This window comes from Talpa occidentalis, unplaced genomic scaffold, assembly GCF_014898055.3.
Source record: "Talpa occidentalis isolate TD23 unplaced genomic scaffold, MPIMG_talOcc4v2.1 talOcc4.11, whole genome shotgun sequence".
NCBI lineage: Eukaryota > Metazoa > Chordata > Mammalia > Eulipotyphla > Talpidae > Talpa > Talpa occidentalis.
In genome coordinates this window covers 29,034,389-29,046,911 of record NW_023601104.1, presented here as the reverse complement: position 1 = coordinate 29,046,911, position 12,523 = coordinate 29,034,389, and the positions used below count along the sequence as shown (strand labels likewise).

The 12,523-nt window shown below is 40.2% G+C and overlaps 1 protein-coding gene and 1 pseudogene across 12 annotated transcripts in view; both read right to left on the bottom strand.

Moving 5' to 3' along the window:
* Positions 1-12,523, bottom strand: part of USP3 (ubiquitin specific peptidase 3) — a 210,770-nt gene that overhangs the window by 72,042 nt on the left and 126,205 nt on the right. For 2 of the 12 annotated variants that reach the window (XM_054687948.1, XM_054687954.1), the window contains exon 2: positions 9,339-9,456. The exons of 9 other annotated variants lie outside the window; for them this stretch is intronic. In XM_054687948.1, the coding sequence (XP_054543923.1) occupies positions 9,339-9,456 (118 nt within the window). Of the gene's footprint in view, positions 1-7,814; positions 7,870-9,338; positions 9,457-12,523 lie in introns of those variants that run through there. One more of the 12 variants, XM_054687956.1, reaches the window with a different exon arrangement.
* On the bottom strand, positions 4,962-5,155 carry LOC119239679 (U1 spliceosomal RNA; annotated as a pseudogene).

Sequence of the window (12,523 nt, the reverse complement as noted above, 5' to 3'; positions counted from 1 at the left end):
AAGTTGTTCAATGACCACCCAAGAGGAGAAGATAGGGGAGAGGCACAGCAAAAGAACTCTGCTCAACATCATTTTAGTTGAATTAGGCATAGGTCTGACACCTGCCCTAGACCCCTAGCCCTGCCAAAGAACGCCTTCCTTCTTTAAACGAAAAATATACCAGGGCCTCCCCTGGTGGTGCAGGCGGTTGAGCGCCGCGCTGTGAGACAGTCCACAGCCTCTGCAGCGCCAGTTTGATCCTGGCCGGCCAGCAAGGGTCCCACATGTCACTGCAGACCTCTCCTGTCATGCCCACTGCTCCCCTCAGCAGTGAATTTTGTCAGTCTGCCTGTTCTGTTCCCCACTCTGTCTCTAGTGAATCCTCTCAGTCTCCCGCATATCTGGCCTGTACCCTGGCTCTTGTATAAATAAATAAATCTTAAAAAAAAAAAAAAAAGAAAGAAAAATATACCAAAGGGACTGGGTTACCCTCATAGAAACTGAATCTACTCTGTAGACTCAAAGTAAACATGGTAAAGGTCATGTGATATAATGAAGCAAACATAGGTTTCAGAACCAAGAGTCTTATATTTATATTCTAGCTTTAGCATTCTTTCATTCTATGACCTTAGCAGCAGACTGCTTGCTCACCTGTACAACTGAACAAATATAACCTACTTCACATGATCATGGTAAGGATTTCAAGAGAAAAATCATATAAAATGCATTAACTAAGGGCCAAACAGATAGAAAACATACAGTGAATGTCAGTTACTTTCCCTTAAACATAAGTTAAGAAGAATAACGTGGGTTATTATTATATAGAATATGGTTAACAGATGTGCACATATACCATAACTAGTAATTTTCAGTATCCTTCTTCTTAGTATACACTCATTAAAAGGAATTGCAGTTGACAATTTCTTTTCACAGAAAAATTCCAAATACCTACAGTCACATTAAAGTCAGCAAAAATCCCTCTGAAACTCTTCCTATATTTGACCTAAAATTATGTTCAAAATATCAAAAGAATGAGATAAAAACACTCAATTGTAGTAAACTTATTTCAAAATTGATATAAACAGGTTAGTGTCAGAATCATTAAATTTTGTATATATAATGTAATACAAATACTTGAGGAAGCAAATACATTATAGAAGACGATGCTGCTCAGATAAAGCACAGAAGCAACTAAATTGTCAAAACCATACTGAAACATACCAAACTCAGGTATTCAGAAAGATTAAATCATGGTTCACAATCTAATTGATCAAAATGCATCTTGAGGGCCTCCCTGGTGGCGCAGCGGTTAAGCGCTGGGTTGCAAAGCTGCCCACAGCTGCTGCCCGGCCACCAGAGGAGGGTCCCACATGGCGTGCAGACCTCTCCTGCCGCCCGCTGCTCCCCTCAGCAGTGTATTTCTTTGACAGTCTGCCTGTTCTGCTCTCCCCTCTGGCTCTGGTGGATTCTCTCACCCTCCCGCGCTTCTGACTGTACCCAGTGCATGTATAAATAAATAAATATTTAAAGAAAGAAAGAAAGAAACAGCATTTCTACATTAATAAATAAATAAATAAATAAATAAATAAGATTAAAAATATATAAATTTAAAAAATTTAAAAAAAAAATGCATCTTGAGGGGCCTGCCCTGGTGGTGCAGGCAGTTGAACGCAGCACTGTGAAGCTGTCCGCAGCCTCTGCAGCGCTGCTTAGATCCTGGGTGGCTGGCGAGATACCCACATGGTGTGGCAGACCTCTCCTGTCTCGCCCACTGCTCCCCTCAGCAGTGTATTTCGTCAGTTTGCCTGTTCTGTTCCCCGCTCTGTCTCCAGTGAATCCTCTCACCCTCCCGCACATCTGGCCTGTACCCAGGTTCTTGTATGCATAAACAAATTTTAAAAAATGCATCTTGATGTCTACTTTATTTAGTTCACTACAAATACACTTTCAGTATCACAATGAACGAAAATGTGAAAGTTCACATTAAGACCTTAAGAGTCTACACTCTTTTTTTTTTTTTTTTTTTTTTTAATAGAGGCATGCTTTATTTATTTGTTTTGCTGGTTTCTTTGTTTGTTTTGTTTATACATGCACTGGGTACAGTCAGAAGCGCGGGAGGGTGAGAGAATTCACCAGAGCCAGAGCGGGGAGCAGAGCAGGCAGAAGGACCGAAGTACACTGCTGAGGGGAGCAGCGGGCGGCAGGAGAGGTCTGCGCGCCATGTGGGACCCTCCTCCGGTGGCCGGGGAGCAGCCGGGGATCGAACCGGCGCCGCAGAGGCCGCGCGCAGCTTCGCAACCCAGCGCTCAACCGCTGCGCCACCGGGGAGGCCCCAAGAGTCTACACTCTTAATGTGAATCGGTTTGACTCCAATATCTAATACAATGGGGCAATAAGCCAAATCATTTAAAAACGCATTTTAATTTCTAACATTTGTTTTAGCAAATAAGTAAATAGGGATATTTCAAATCATACCAGACTTAAGATATGGTAATCATCTTATTTTTTATGGACTTGTAGGTTTAAATTTCTACCCTAAATAATTCTCCTTTACCCACTTTAGTCCCCCCCACCCCACCCCACTGTCTTTGCCTGCTTCTCTTTAAGGGACAATGTTCTTGGCTCTAAAAGGCTAACTTTGACACTGTGTTCCTATCTACTTTTCCAACCTTCTCCCTGTCAGGGCATGCATCAAAACTTGTAACATCTGTAAGCCACACGCAAAAAAAAGAAAGTGGCTTCTCAAGATAACCAGTGATGTGCAAGGAAGATCTAGCCATGCCTAAGCCAAGGGGAATCAGAACTCTAGCACATATGTAATCCACTAGGGTAGGTGGGAGGCTATGCAAGCCAACCGTTTACATGGCTATTTACCAGTGCAGGAGGAGGGCTCCCTTCTACCCCAATGCCCACTTGCTGGAAAAAAAAGACTAGATGCCAAAGTCATCAACCACCTGAGAGGGCCAGCAGCATTATCTGGGAATATGAGACCACTTCTATAAGAATCTGTAGTTTATCACAGGCTTCCCTGGTGGCTCAAGGGGTTAAGACACAGCACTATTAAGCTATCCACAGCCACTGCAGCGCGAGTTCAATCCCTGGCCAGGGACATAACCCACATGGTACAGCAGACCTCTCCTATCTCGCCTGCTGCTCCCCTCAGCAGTGTATTTCAATAGATCTGCCTGTTCTGCTCCCCACTCTGTCTCTGGTGAATCCTCTCACCCCCTGCATCGCTGGCCTGCACCCCAGCTCTTGTATGCATAAATAAATCTTTAAAAAAAAAAAAAAAAAGAATCTGTAGTTTATAATACCATTATTGCTCTGAGGCCTATTACAGCAAAGAGATGCCCAAATTCGTATTTCTATTCACACAACTATCTTGTCTTACTGCTGTTCTATAACCCCAGGTAGCAGTCATCAAACAATACAATGCAAAGAAACCTAATGTGAATTAAATTTAAAGAGAGAAGTACCAGAAACACTGGGTTCTGAGCACTCAGGTGGCAAAACAGCATTCACTGATGAGTATATACAAGGAACAGTCAATTGCTTAATGTGAACCTAGACCTAGAATGTAAGATTAGCTACTACTTAACTTTAAAAAGTTCCCAAGGCCACTCTGGCTCTCTGATTTCAAGGTCTGTCAGACAGAAATATAACTACAATTAAGTATTTCAGTTCAGTCTTGAATACATTTGTAAGACAACAGGAAGTGAGAAGATAGAAGCAAGCAAATGGCTTAAAAATTATAAAATCACATATACATTACTGTTCACACAATTAAAAAGTTAAAACTGTTAATCTTCCCTGAAGATACCCATTAATGTGAAAGTATATTTGGCACAAGACAATTAACAGCAGCACTATTTGTAACTGCAAATACTGGAAACATCCTAAATGCCAAAACACAGAAGAATGGTTTAATTTACTGGGACAAGTCCACAAATGGATTACTATAAAGCTGTTATAATGATGATGTTGATGATGATTATAGTAACAGAGAAAGAAGAGGAAAATTTCCATGAACATGGAGTGTTATCCAGAATATACTGTTAAATGAAAAAAGCAAAATCTAAAGAATATATTTAGTTTGCTAACCTTCTGTGGAAGGGGGGAGGGTGAATAATAAAAATCAAGTATCTGCTTACTTTTACAAAAGAAACATAGGAAGTCAGAATACTTAATTGTCTACAAGGGATAGGAAGGAATGACTGGAAGGATCAGGTAGTGACTCTTTTGGTATCGTTTTTTATATAGTTTTAAGTTTGGAATCATGATAATGTTTTATATACCCAAAAAAATAAAACCAGGAAGGATGAGGTAAAAAATATCCATTTATTATGAGGTAAATAATGGTTTTGTTTCACATGCTGGTCTACATTTTAAACATGATGTATGCAGTGCCTGCGGAGCAGCAGAACATCCACAGAAACCGCCTCTGTCCCACCTTCCCTGAGGATTAGGAGCACCCAGTACCACCCCTGCCACAATGCCTTCTGTGGCATAGTGGTCAGGAGAGGGGCTTCTCTCCTGATGTTGGATGCCCTTGCTCCCACTGCCAAGCCATGGAGGGCAGGCCTTGCACCAGGAACATCCATCCATGCAGCTTCTTTTGGCCTTGAAACTGAGCCCAGGGGACCCTAACCTCTTGTTCCCTCTTTTCTCAGGTTATAAGGGAAGAAAGTGGAGGCAGCAGGTCCCTCTGTTAAAAAGAGGGACAAGAAGGTGGCAGGTAGGACCAGGGCCCCCCCATCCTCCGTGATGAGCATCTGCCCCAGGCAAGATGGGCTCTGTCGCCACCTCCTGCTGCTGCAGACTTGGGTTCAAGTTTGGCAGAGGTGGAGTTACTGGGGCTATGAAATAAAATACTCCTCCCACCGAATCAATCAATCGTTCATAAACAAATGAACCTGTCCAAAAAAATAATGCAAGTATTAAAAGAGGCAGTGAAACAACTTAAATTACTTTTTTTTTTTTGACCAGGGAGTGTGCAAACACAGGTCCCTCCTCACCACAAATTATGCAGTTGAGTTTCCCACAATTGGGGAAATCACAGGGGTCAGAACACCCGGACTGCAATGAGAGACTCCTCATTGGAGTCATGGGTAGGAGAGACTCCTACCCCGGGAAAACCACCTTCATGATCATGGTGTCTCCCCTGCCAGCTAAGTATTGAAATAACTTTGGAAGGTAATACTTTCTAAATTGTCAGTATACAGACAAAAAGAAGTGCCAACAAATAATGAACTCTAGCTATAAGGGGTTTTCTTTGCAATGATATGGGTTAGCAGTTCTGGAACTATTTTGATTATAGAATTGAGCAAATAAGTACATACTTTGAGGATAATGGGAACCAGATTTTCACTATTAAAGAATGACATTACAAATACAGAAAGGGACAAGATTAGTCCTATTGCGTTGAAATGCAATTGTAGGGCCTCCCCCGGTGGCGCAGCGGTTGAGCGCTGGGCTGCGAGGCTGCCTGCGGCCTCTGCAGCGCCGGTTCAAACCCCGGCCGCCGGCGAGGGTCCCACAAAAAAAAAAGAAATGCAATTGTAGGTATCAATATGAACACATGGCTATACATATGTAGATATGACATATTTCTTTGCTCTCATCTGCGAAGAGATCTTAGTTTGTAAACATTATTCCCACCAAAAGGAATCAGGACTGCTTAGAGAAATGGCTTATTCCAAGGTTGGAGCAGCTGAGTACAACATGAGCCCAGCACATCTTGCTGTGCCATAAAGTAAAAAAAAGGGTTCAATGAACTATAGGCACATGTCAACATTATGACTTAAGGAGGCTCCCACCAAACGCAACTAAGAAAATCCATAGGTCAAAATAAATAGTAATAACAGAATGTCATAGAATAAAATAAAAATCTCAGTCCACATTAATAAATACAAGAACAAGTGTGTATGTGGGGAGGGGCATGCTTCCTAATACCAACTGACATATTTCATCTTTACAAGAATATGTGTTAGAAAATCAACATCTCACAACCATCTGAGTAATACCTGATTTCAGTCAAGAATCATCATAGATGTTAAATTATTGGGTGAAATTTAGTGAGAAACAGGATAGATATAATTACATATGAAAGAGAGTGTGTATGTGTGTGTGTGTGTGTGTAAAATCTCAAAGTATCTCCCACAAATAATAACAAAGAGGAGAACAGTAACTTTACAGTGCATTAACCAAGCAAACATTACCTTAATAAAATAATCAAAGTTAACGGCAACAAAAATGAGACAGATCAGTATTATGTGCCTTGACCTGATGCCCTGAAAAGACATAACTATATTATTTCTGTAGTATTCCTACCAAAATAAAATGATGAGGAAACATCAGAAAAACTCAACTTGAGTATAGTCTATAAAATAACTGGTCTGGATGCCTCAAAAATCCCAAGATATGAAGGACAAACACTGAGGAATTATTCCAGATTAAAGGACACTAAAAAGTTATGACAACAATGTGGCTGGGGGACAGAAAAGGAAAATAGCTGTGCAGGATTTTATTGGGACAACTGGAGAAATATGAATATGGAATGTACACTAGATAATACTGTATAATCAGTATTAAATATCCTGATTTTGACCAATATCATGTGCTTACTGAAAAGAAAGTGCTTGCTCCTGGGGGGGGGGGGGTCGGTGGGAGGAGCACTAAAGTGCTTACGGATAAGTAGCATTTATGTCTGTAAATTAGGGGGGAAAAAATTATAAACAGAGTACATCCAAAAATGATAAAGCAAATGAGGTAAAAATGTTAACGACTGGTGAATGTAGGTAAAGAATACATGGGAATGCTACCATTCTTAGCAATGTTTAAGTGTGAAATTATACCAAATTAAAATTTAAAAAATTTTATTCTTTACTTCCAATTAAGAACATGTTTTTTGGGCCTTCCTGGTGGGAAAAAGGGTTAAGTCTCAGCACTATATCAAGCTATCCACAGCCACTGCAGCACAAGTTCGATCCCTAGCCACAGAGCTACCCACATAGCGCAGCAAACCTCTCCTGTCTCACCCACTGCTCCCCTCAACAGTGTATTTCATATTTCAGTCAATCTCCCTGTTCTGCTCCTCATTCTGTCTGATGAATACTCTCACCGCCCTCCCCACAGCCCCACACACACACCTTTGGCCTACACCCCAGATCTTATATGCATAAATAATTAAAATAATTCTTAAAAAAAGATGTTTTTTATAAAACTAAAATACAAGGAAAAAGGTTAAATTATCAATATGCAGAGCCAAGAGTCCTATAAACTTGGCATTAACTTCTCTTAGCTGATGAACTAAATAAAAGCCAGTAAAATGTTACAGCATACTAACTACAGAAGTGCAAATAACCTGACAACTGTGCAAATAACCTGACAACTATGTTTCTTTTACATATCCAAAGTCTGGCTGGTGATTTGGCTTCCCAAGCAGAGTCAAACCCTTTGGCTTACTTACCTATTGTAGCTTTCTGCTAACACTGATAGTAACAATATTTTGCTCTGTTCATCTTAAAGAGGGTAATGCAAATTTCAGTTTTAGTGATTTAACTTTCTGAAGAGCTTGTAAGATTCATTTATGATAGGGCAAAAGTGGATTTAAAATATTGGGTTTTGGGGGCCTCCCTGGTGGCGCAAGGGGTTAAGCACCACACTATGAAGCAATCAGCAGCCTGGTAAGCACAGAGTTCGATCCCTGGCTGGCCAGGGAGCAACCCACATGGTGAAGCAGACCTCTCCTGTCTCCCCCGCCACTCCCCTCAGCAGTGTGTTTCAGTCAGTTTGTCTGTTCTGTTCCCTGCTCTGTCTCTGGTGGGTCCACTCACCTCCTGCATTTCTGGCCTGTGCCCCAGCTCTTGTATGCATAAATAAATCTTTTATTTTATTTTTTTTTTTGGTGTGGCACCCTCGCCGGCAGCCGGGGAACGAACCCGCGCTGCAGAGGCTGCGGGCAGCCTCGCAGTCCAGTGCTCAACCGCTGCGCCACCAGGGGAGGCCTGCATAAATAAATCTTTAAAAAATAAAATATTGGGTTTTAAAACACACCAAATTAAACATGACATACCAACTTCCCACTTATCTCCTCCCCCTCCAAACACCCCACTAAAATGACAAAAAAGGTATTAAATATACCTTTATATTTAATAAAGGTATTAAATATAACAGATACATAAACCCATAAGGAAAAAGAGATCATGTGAGTCAACCAAAACAGACAAAAGACTTCAAAAGTTTTTGAAAGTCAGGAAGAAGTTAGAGCAGTGACAATCTTCTTAGTGCAAAGGAAACTACAACCTAAATGCCAGCACAGAAGAATGCAGGCCCACAGAGATCCTACGCTCAGGGACAATAGGCACTAAGGACAGAAAGGATAAGAATGGGACTAAAAACAAGGGGTTCAAGGACTGTTAGGACAACTAAATCATGAAACTTTCTATAACCTGATATCAAGCTATCAGTGATCACTTGTGGCAGTTAAAAAATTCTCCATACACACATCTTAAGTGAAGGTGGCTTCCCCCTGGTGCTGTCTAGTTATAAACAAGTCCTACCCATTTACAGAACTTATCAGTGCCTCACTCTTATCTGAAGAGACAGATAAAACAGATCCTTGAAGAAAGCCTCTAACTGGATGACTTCACTCATATGTGGACTATAAAGGAACAAAGCAAAGGAACAGAGAAATCCATCCCTTGGAATCTTTTTTTTTTTTTTTGGTGGGACACTCGCCTGCAGCCGGGGAATGAACCAGCGCTGCAGAGGCTGCGGGCAGCCTCACAGCCCAGCACTCAACCCCTGCACCACCAGGGCAGGCCCAGAATCTTTTTTTTTTCAACCCTTGGAATATGATTGCAGACTTAATGCTACCAGATGGAGAGTGAGATAAGGGGTAGGAATAGAGGGGAGCAGGGAGCCCAATGGACTATGGTGGAAAATTATTGGTGCTTTGGTGGTGTACATAGTATGGAAATACACATTTGAAGAGGTTATAAACCTATACCCCTAAAATATAAATATTGTTGTAAATCAAAAACTAAAAGTTAGGAAAAAAGAACACCCCTACTCTCACTCATTTTAAAAGAGGAATTTAGAGGAAATAAATGCAAGGAAGACAGAAAAATTTCAAAACAAGCTCTATAAAACCCTGGGCTAATAACAGAAGATTCCGCAACAGGATATATGAAAAAGCAATGATGAGAAGTTCTTAATTAAAAACATGATGCTCGGGCCTCCCCGGTGGCGCAGCGGTTGAGCGCTGGGTTGCGAAGCTGCCCGCGGCCTCTGTGGCGCCGGTTCGATCCCCGGCTGCTCCCCAACCACCGGAGGAGGGTCCCACATGGCGCACAGACCTCTCCTGCTGCCCGCTGCTCCCCTCAGCAGTGTACTTCGGTCCTTCTGCCTGCTCTGCTCCCTGCTCTGGCTCTGGTGAATTCTCTCACTGTCCCGCGCTTCTGACTGTACCCAGTGCTTGTATAAACAAGAAAACAAACAAATAAATAAATAAATAAATAAAGCATGCCTCTATTAAAAAAAAAAAATAAAAACATGATGCTCAAAATTCAAAAGAGGGGATGGGGGGAAAAAGTCAGGGCAGTATCTCAAGAACTAGAACCAAAAGGCAAATAAATAAAAAGGTAAGAAAATTGCAGGTTATATTCAGGAAGCCAAACAGTCAATGAAAAACAGTTCCAGAAAGAAAAGAACACAAGCAGGAGATGTAAGTATGGGAGGAGTGTGCTATAAAAGGCACAGATGGAAGGGTTCCATGAGCACCCATTATAGTAAAAGAAAAACTATCCATGCCCAGAGATTTCATTTTGAAATTTCAGAACCAAGGATAAAAAGATTATCCTAAGAACTTCCAAGAAAAAGAATAAAAAGATACATATGAAGGAACAGATATCAGAAAGGGATTAAATTTCTCTACAGCAACACTGGGAGCCTAAACACAAAGGGACAGTATTTTCACAATTCTAAGAGATAAATTTTTTCTAATATTTTCTACTCAGACAAGCAATCAAGTAAGTGATTAGAATAAAAACACTAGGCTTGAAGGAGGTTAAAATTTCTTGACCTGTGAAAGGGAGCTAGATGATGTACTCCAGTGAAACAGTCTAATAAATCAAGAAAGAGAAAAACAGAGAACCCAGGAACAAGAGAACAGCAAAGAAATCATAGGATAAAAACTGTCCAGTAGGCCTAGAGAACAATTAGTTCAAAGGGAAGCAAGGGAAAAGGTCTTTTAGGTCTTTAGGTCTTCAGGAAAAAAACAGTACTAAGAGATTATCTACCTGGCTAAGCACTTGGAAAATAATATTCATAACATTTAAGTTTATAGGTACATCTGGGAGAAAATGTCTAGAAGCTACACTAAACAATTTTTAGAGGAATTTATTAACTCATGGTAAAATCAAATGTTCAACAACAAAAAAAAGTAATCCCCATAATTAACCCAAATATGTGATCTAATTATATTGGGAAATAGAGTCAGAGAGGCGGCTAGTACAAACGCTAACATTCTCTTTTACAGTAGTAAGATGTCAAGAGACCATACCCAAAAATGGTAATTAAGAAATAACAGCTTATTGGGCCTCCCTGGTGGTGCAGGAGTTAAAGACCCAGAGCTATCAAGCTAACCCCAGCCACTGCAGCAGGAGTTCTGATTCCCAGCCAGCCAGGGAGTTAACTCACATGGCACAGACCTTTCCTGTCCAGCCCACTGCTCCCCTCAGCAGTGTATTTTGGTAGATCTGTCTGTTCTGCTCCACACTCTGTCTCCAGTGAATCCTCTTACACCCCCCTCCCCCAGCTCTGGCCTACACCCCAGTTCTTGTATGTATAAATAAATAAATCTTTTTTAAAAAAAACATACTTAGAAGTATGCAGGTAAAGTTAAATATGGGAGAAAGCCAAATAGAACTTAAAATGGATGTGTGTGGATACTACCACTGAGAGTGGAGGGGAGGGAACTGCTTTTCTATTAAATCTTTTTTACTGTGAGTGAACTGGGTTTACGTCAAAAAGTTAATCTTTAAGCAGTAAAAAAGGGTTTTAAAAAGGTAAATTAATGTAACAGTCATATCAATGCAGGAAATTGTTCAAATTATTTTTTCATTTTAAAAAAAGTATGTCTAAAATCTATTACACAGCATAAAAATTACAGTATCACTTTATCATTTGGGGCCAGACACAATATGGTTCCCTATATACTGCAAGGCTAATTTGCAGGCCTGATGATGTGTCCTCTATTAGAAAATGCAATTTTTTTTTAAATAATAAATTTTATTTTTATATTCCCCATACAATTGCAACCTCCCCCATTCTGACCCCAATCCCTCCCCTCCCGCCCCCCACCCCCACAAATGTGTCTCTGGTTCATAGTTTTTTGTTGATTTTGATTTTCACTTTCTTATAGTTATTCATTAGAAAATGCAATTTCAAAGCTCGCCAAAATTTGTCATCTATATGTTAACAGATCCAGATACCTACAGAGCCAGAAAAAAGAGGGCATCTGGTCCTGCTGAATCCCCAGCCAGAGGCAAATTCTAATCTGCAAGGCTGGCCCCCTCACTACCTCATTTCACTCTATTTTGAAATGGATTTATGAAATCAGATTTCAACAACAAATGAAAACAATGTATGTGAAACTACTTGTTCTCAAAAAACATAATGCACCACACCAATTTATTATTCTTTCCCTTCAAATTCAGCACTACTTTGATGAAAAACATACCCAGTGAAGTTATTATGCTGTATCTACTCTACCAGTATTCAGTCAAATATTGGAACTGTGCCCCTACTTTCAAATGAAGGCAAAAGATAATGGGGAAAAGGACCAAAATTACTAAAGCCAAGACAGATTACTAAATCATCGTCAAAATGGGTAGCCATTGCCTTTGGAAGACCAGATACAAATAACTACAGAAAAATTAACATTTATACTGTTTCAAAAGTAACTTCCCCGTGAACCTAATTATATGGAGAATGAACACAAAAGCTGTGAATCACCTAAGAAAAACTGTGACATCCAGTATTTCCATTTATTTAAAATAGCAAGATCTGATGCAATTTCACTCATCTACCAACAACCTGAGTAAATGAATCCATGGTTAACAGCAGTGGGATCTTCAAAAGAAATGAATCAAGTCTTAAGTATAAATGCCACACAGTTATTATTTTCAAACAACAGCAAGTGTAAGAAAAGAGTCAAATATATCTATTAATTCATATGTAGATACTTAAAGGAAGTACCCTCCTTTAAATAGAGGGGCTTAAGGACCTCTTACTATGAAAGACTGCTCAGAAAACAATAGGTTTAATATCTGTATTGTACAATTTTCTTCCTAATTTGTGTGGTTATATAATAAAGGTAAATATTAAGCACAAAGTGGGGAAAATTCCCACACTTGTATGAACTATGGTGCTAGGAAACTTGTAATACCTTTAAAATCAATGGGAATTTATTCCCCTAAGATTTATTTTATATATACAAGAGCTGGGATGTAGGCCAGAGGTGGTGGGAGTAGGGGTGGGG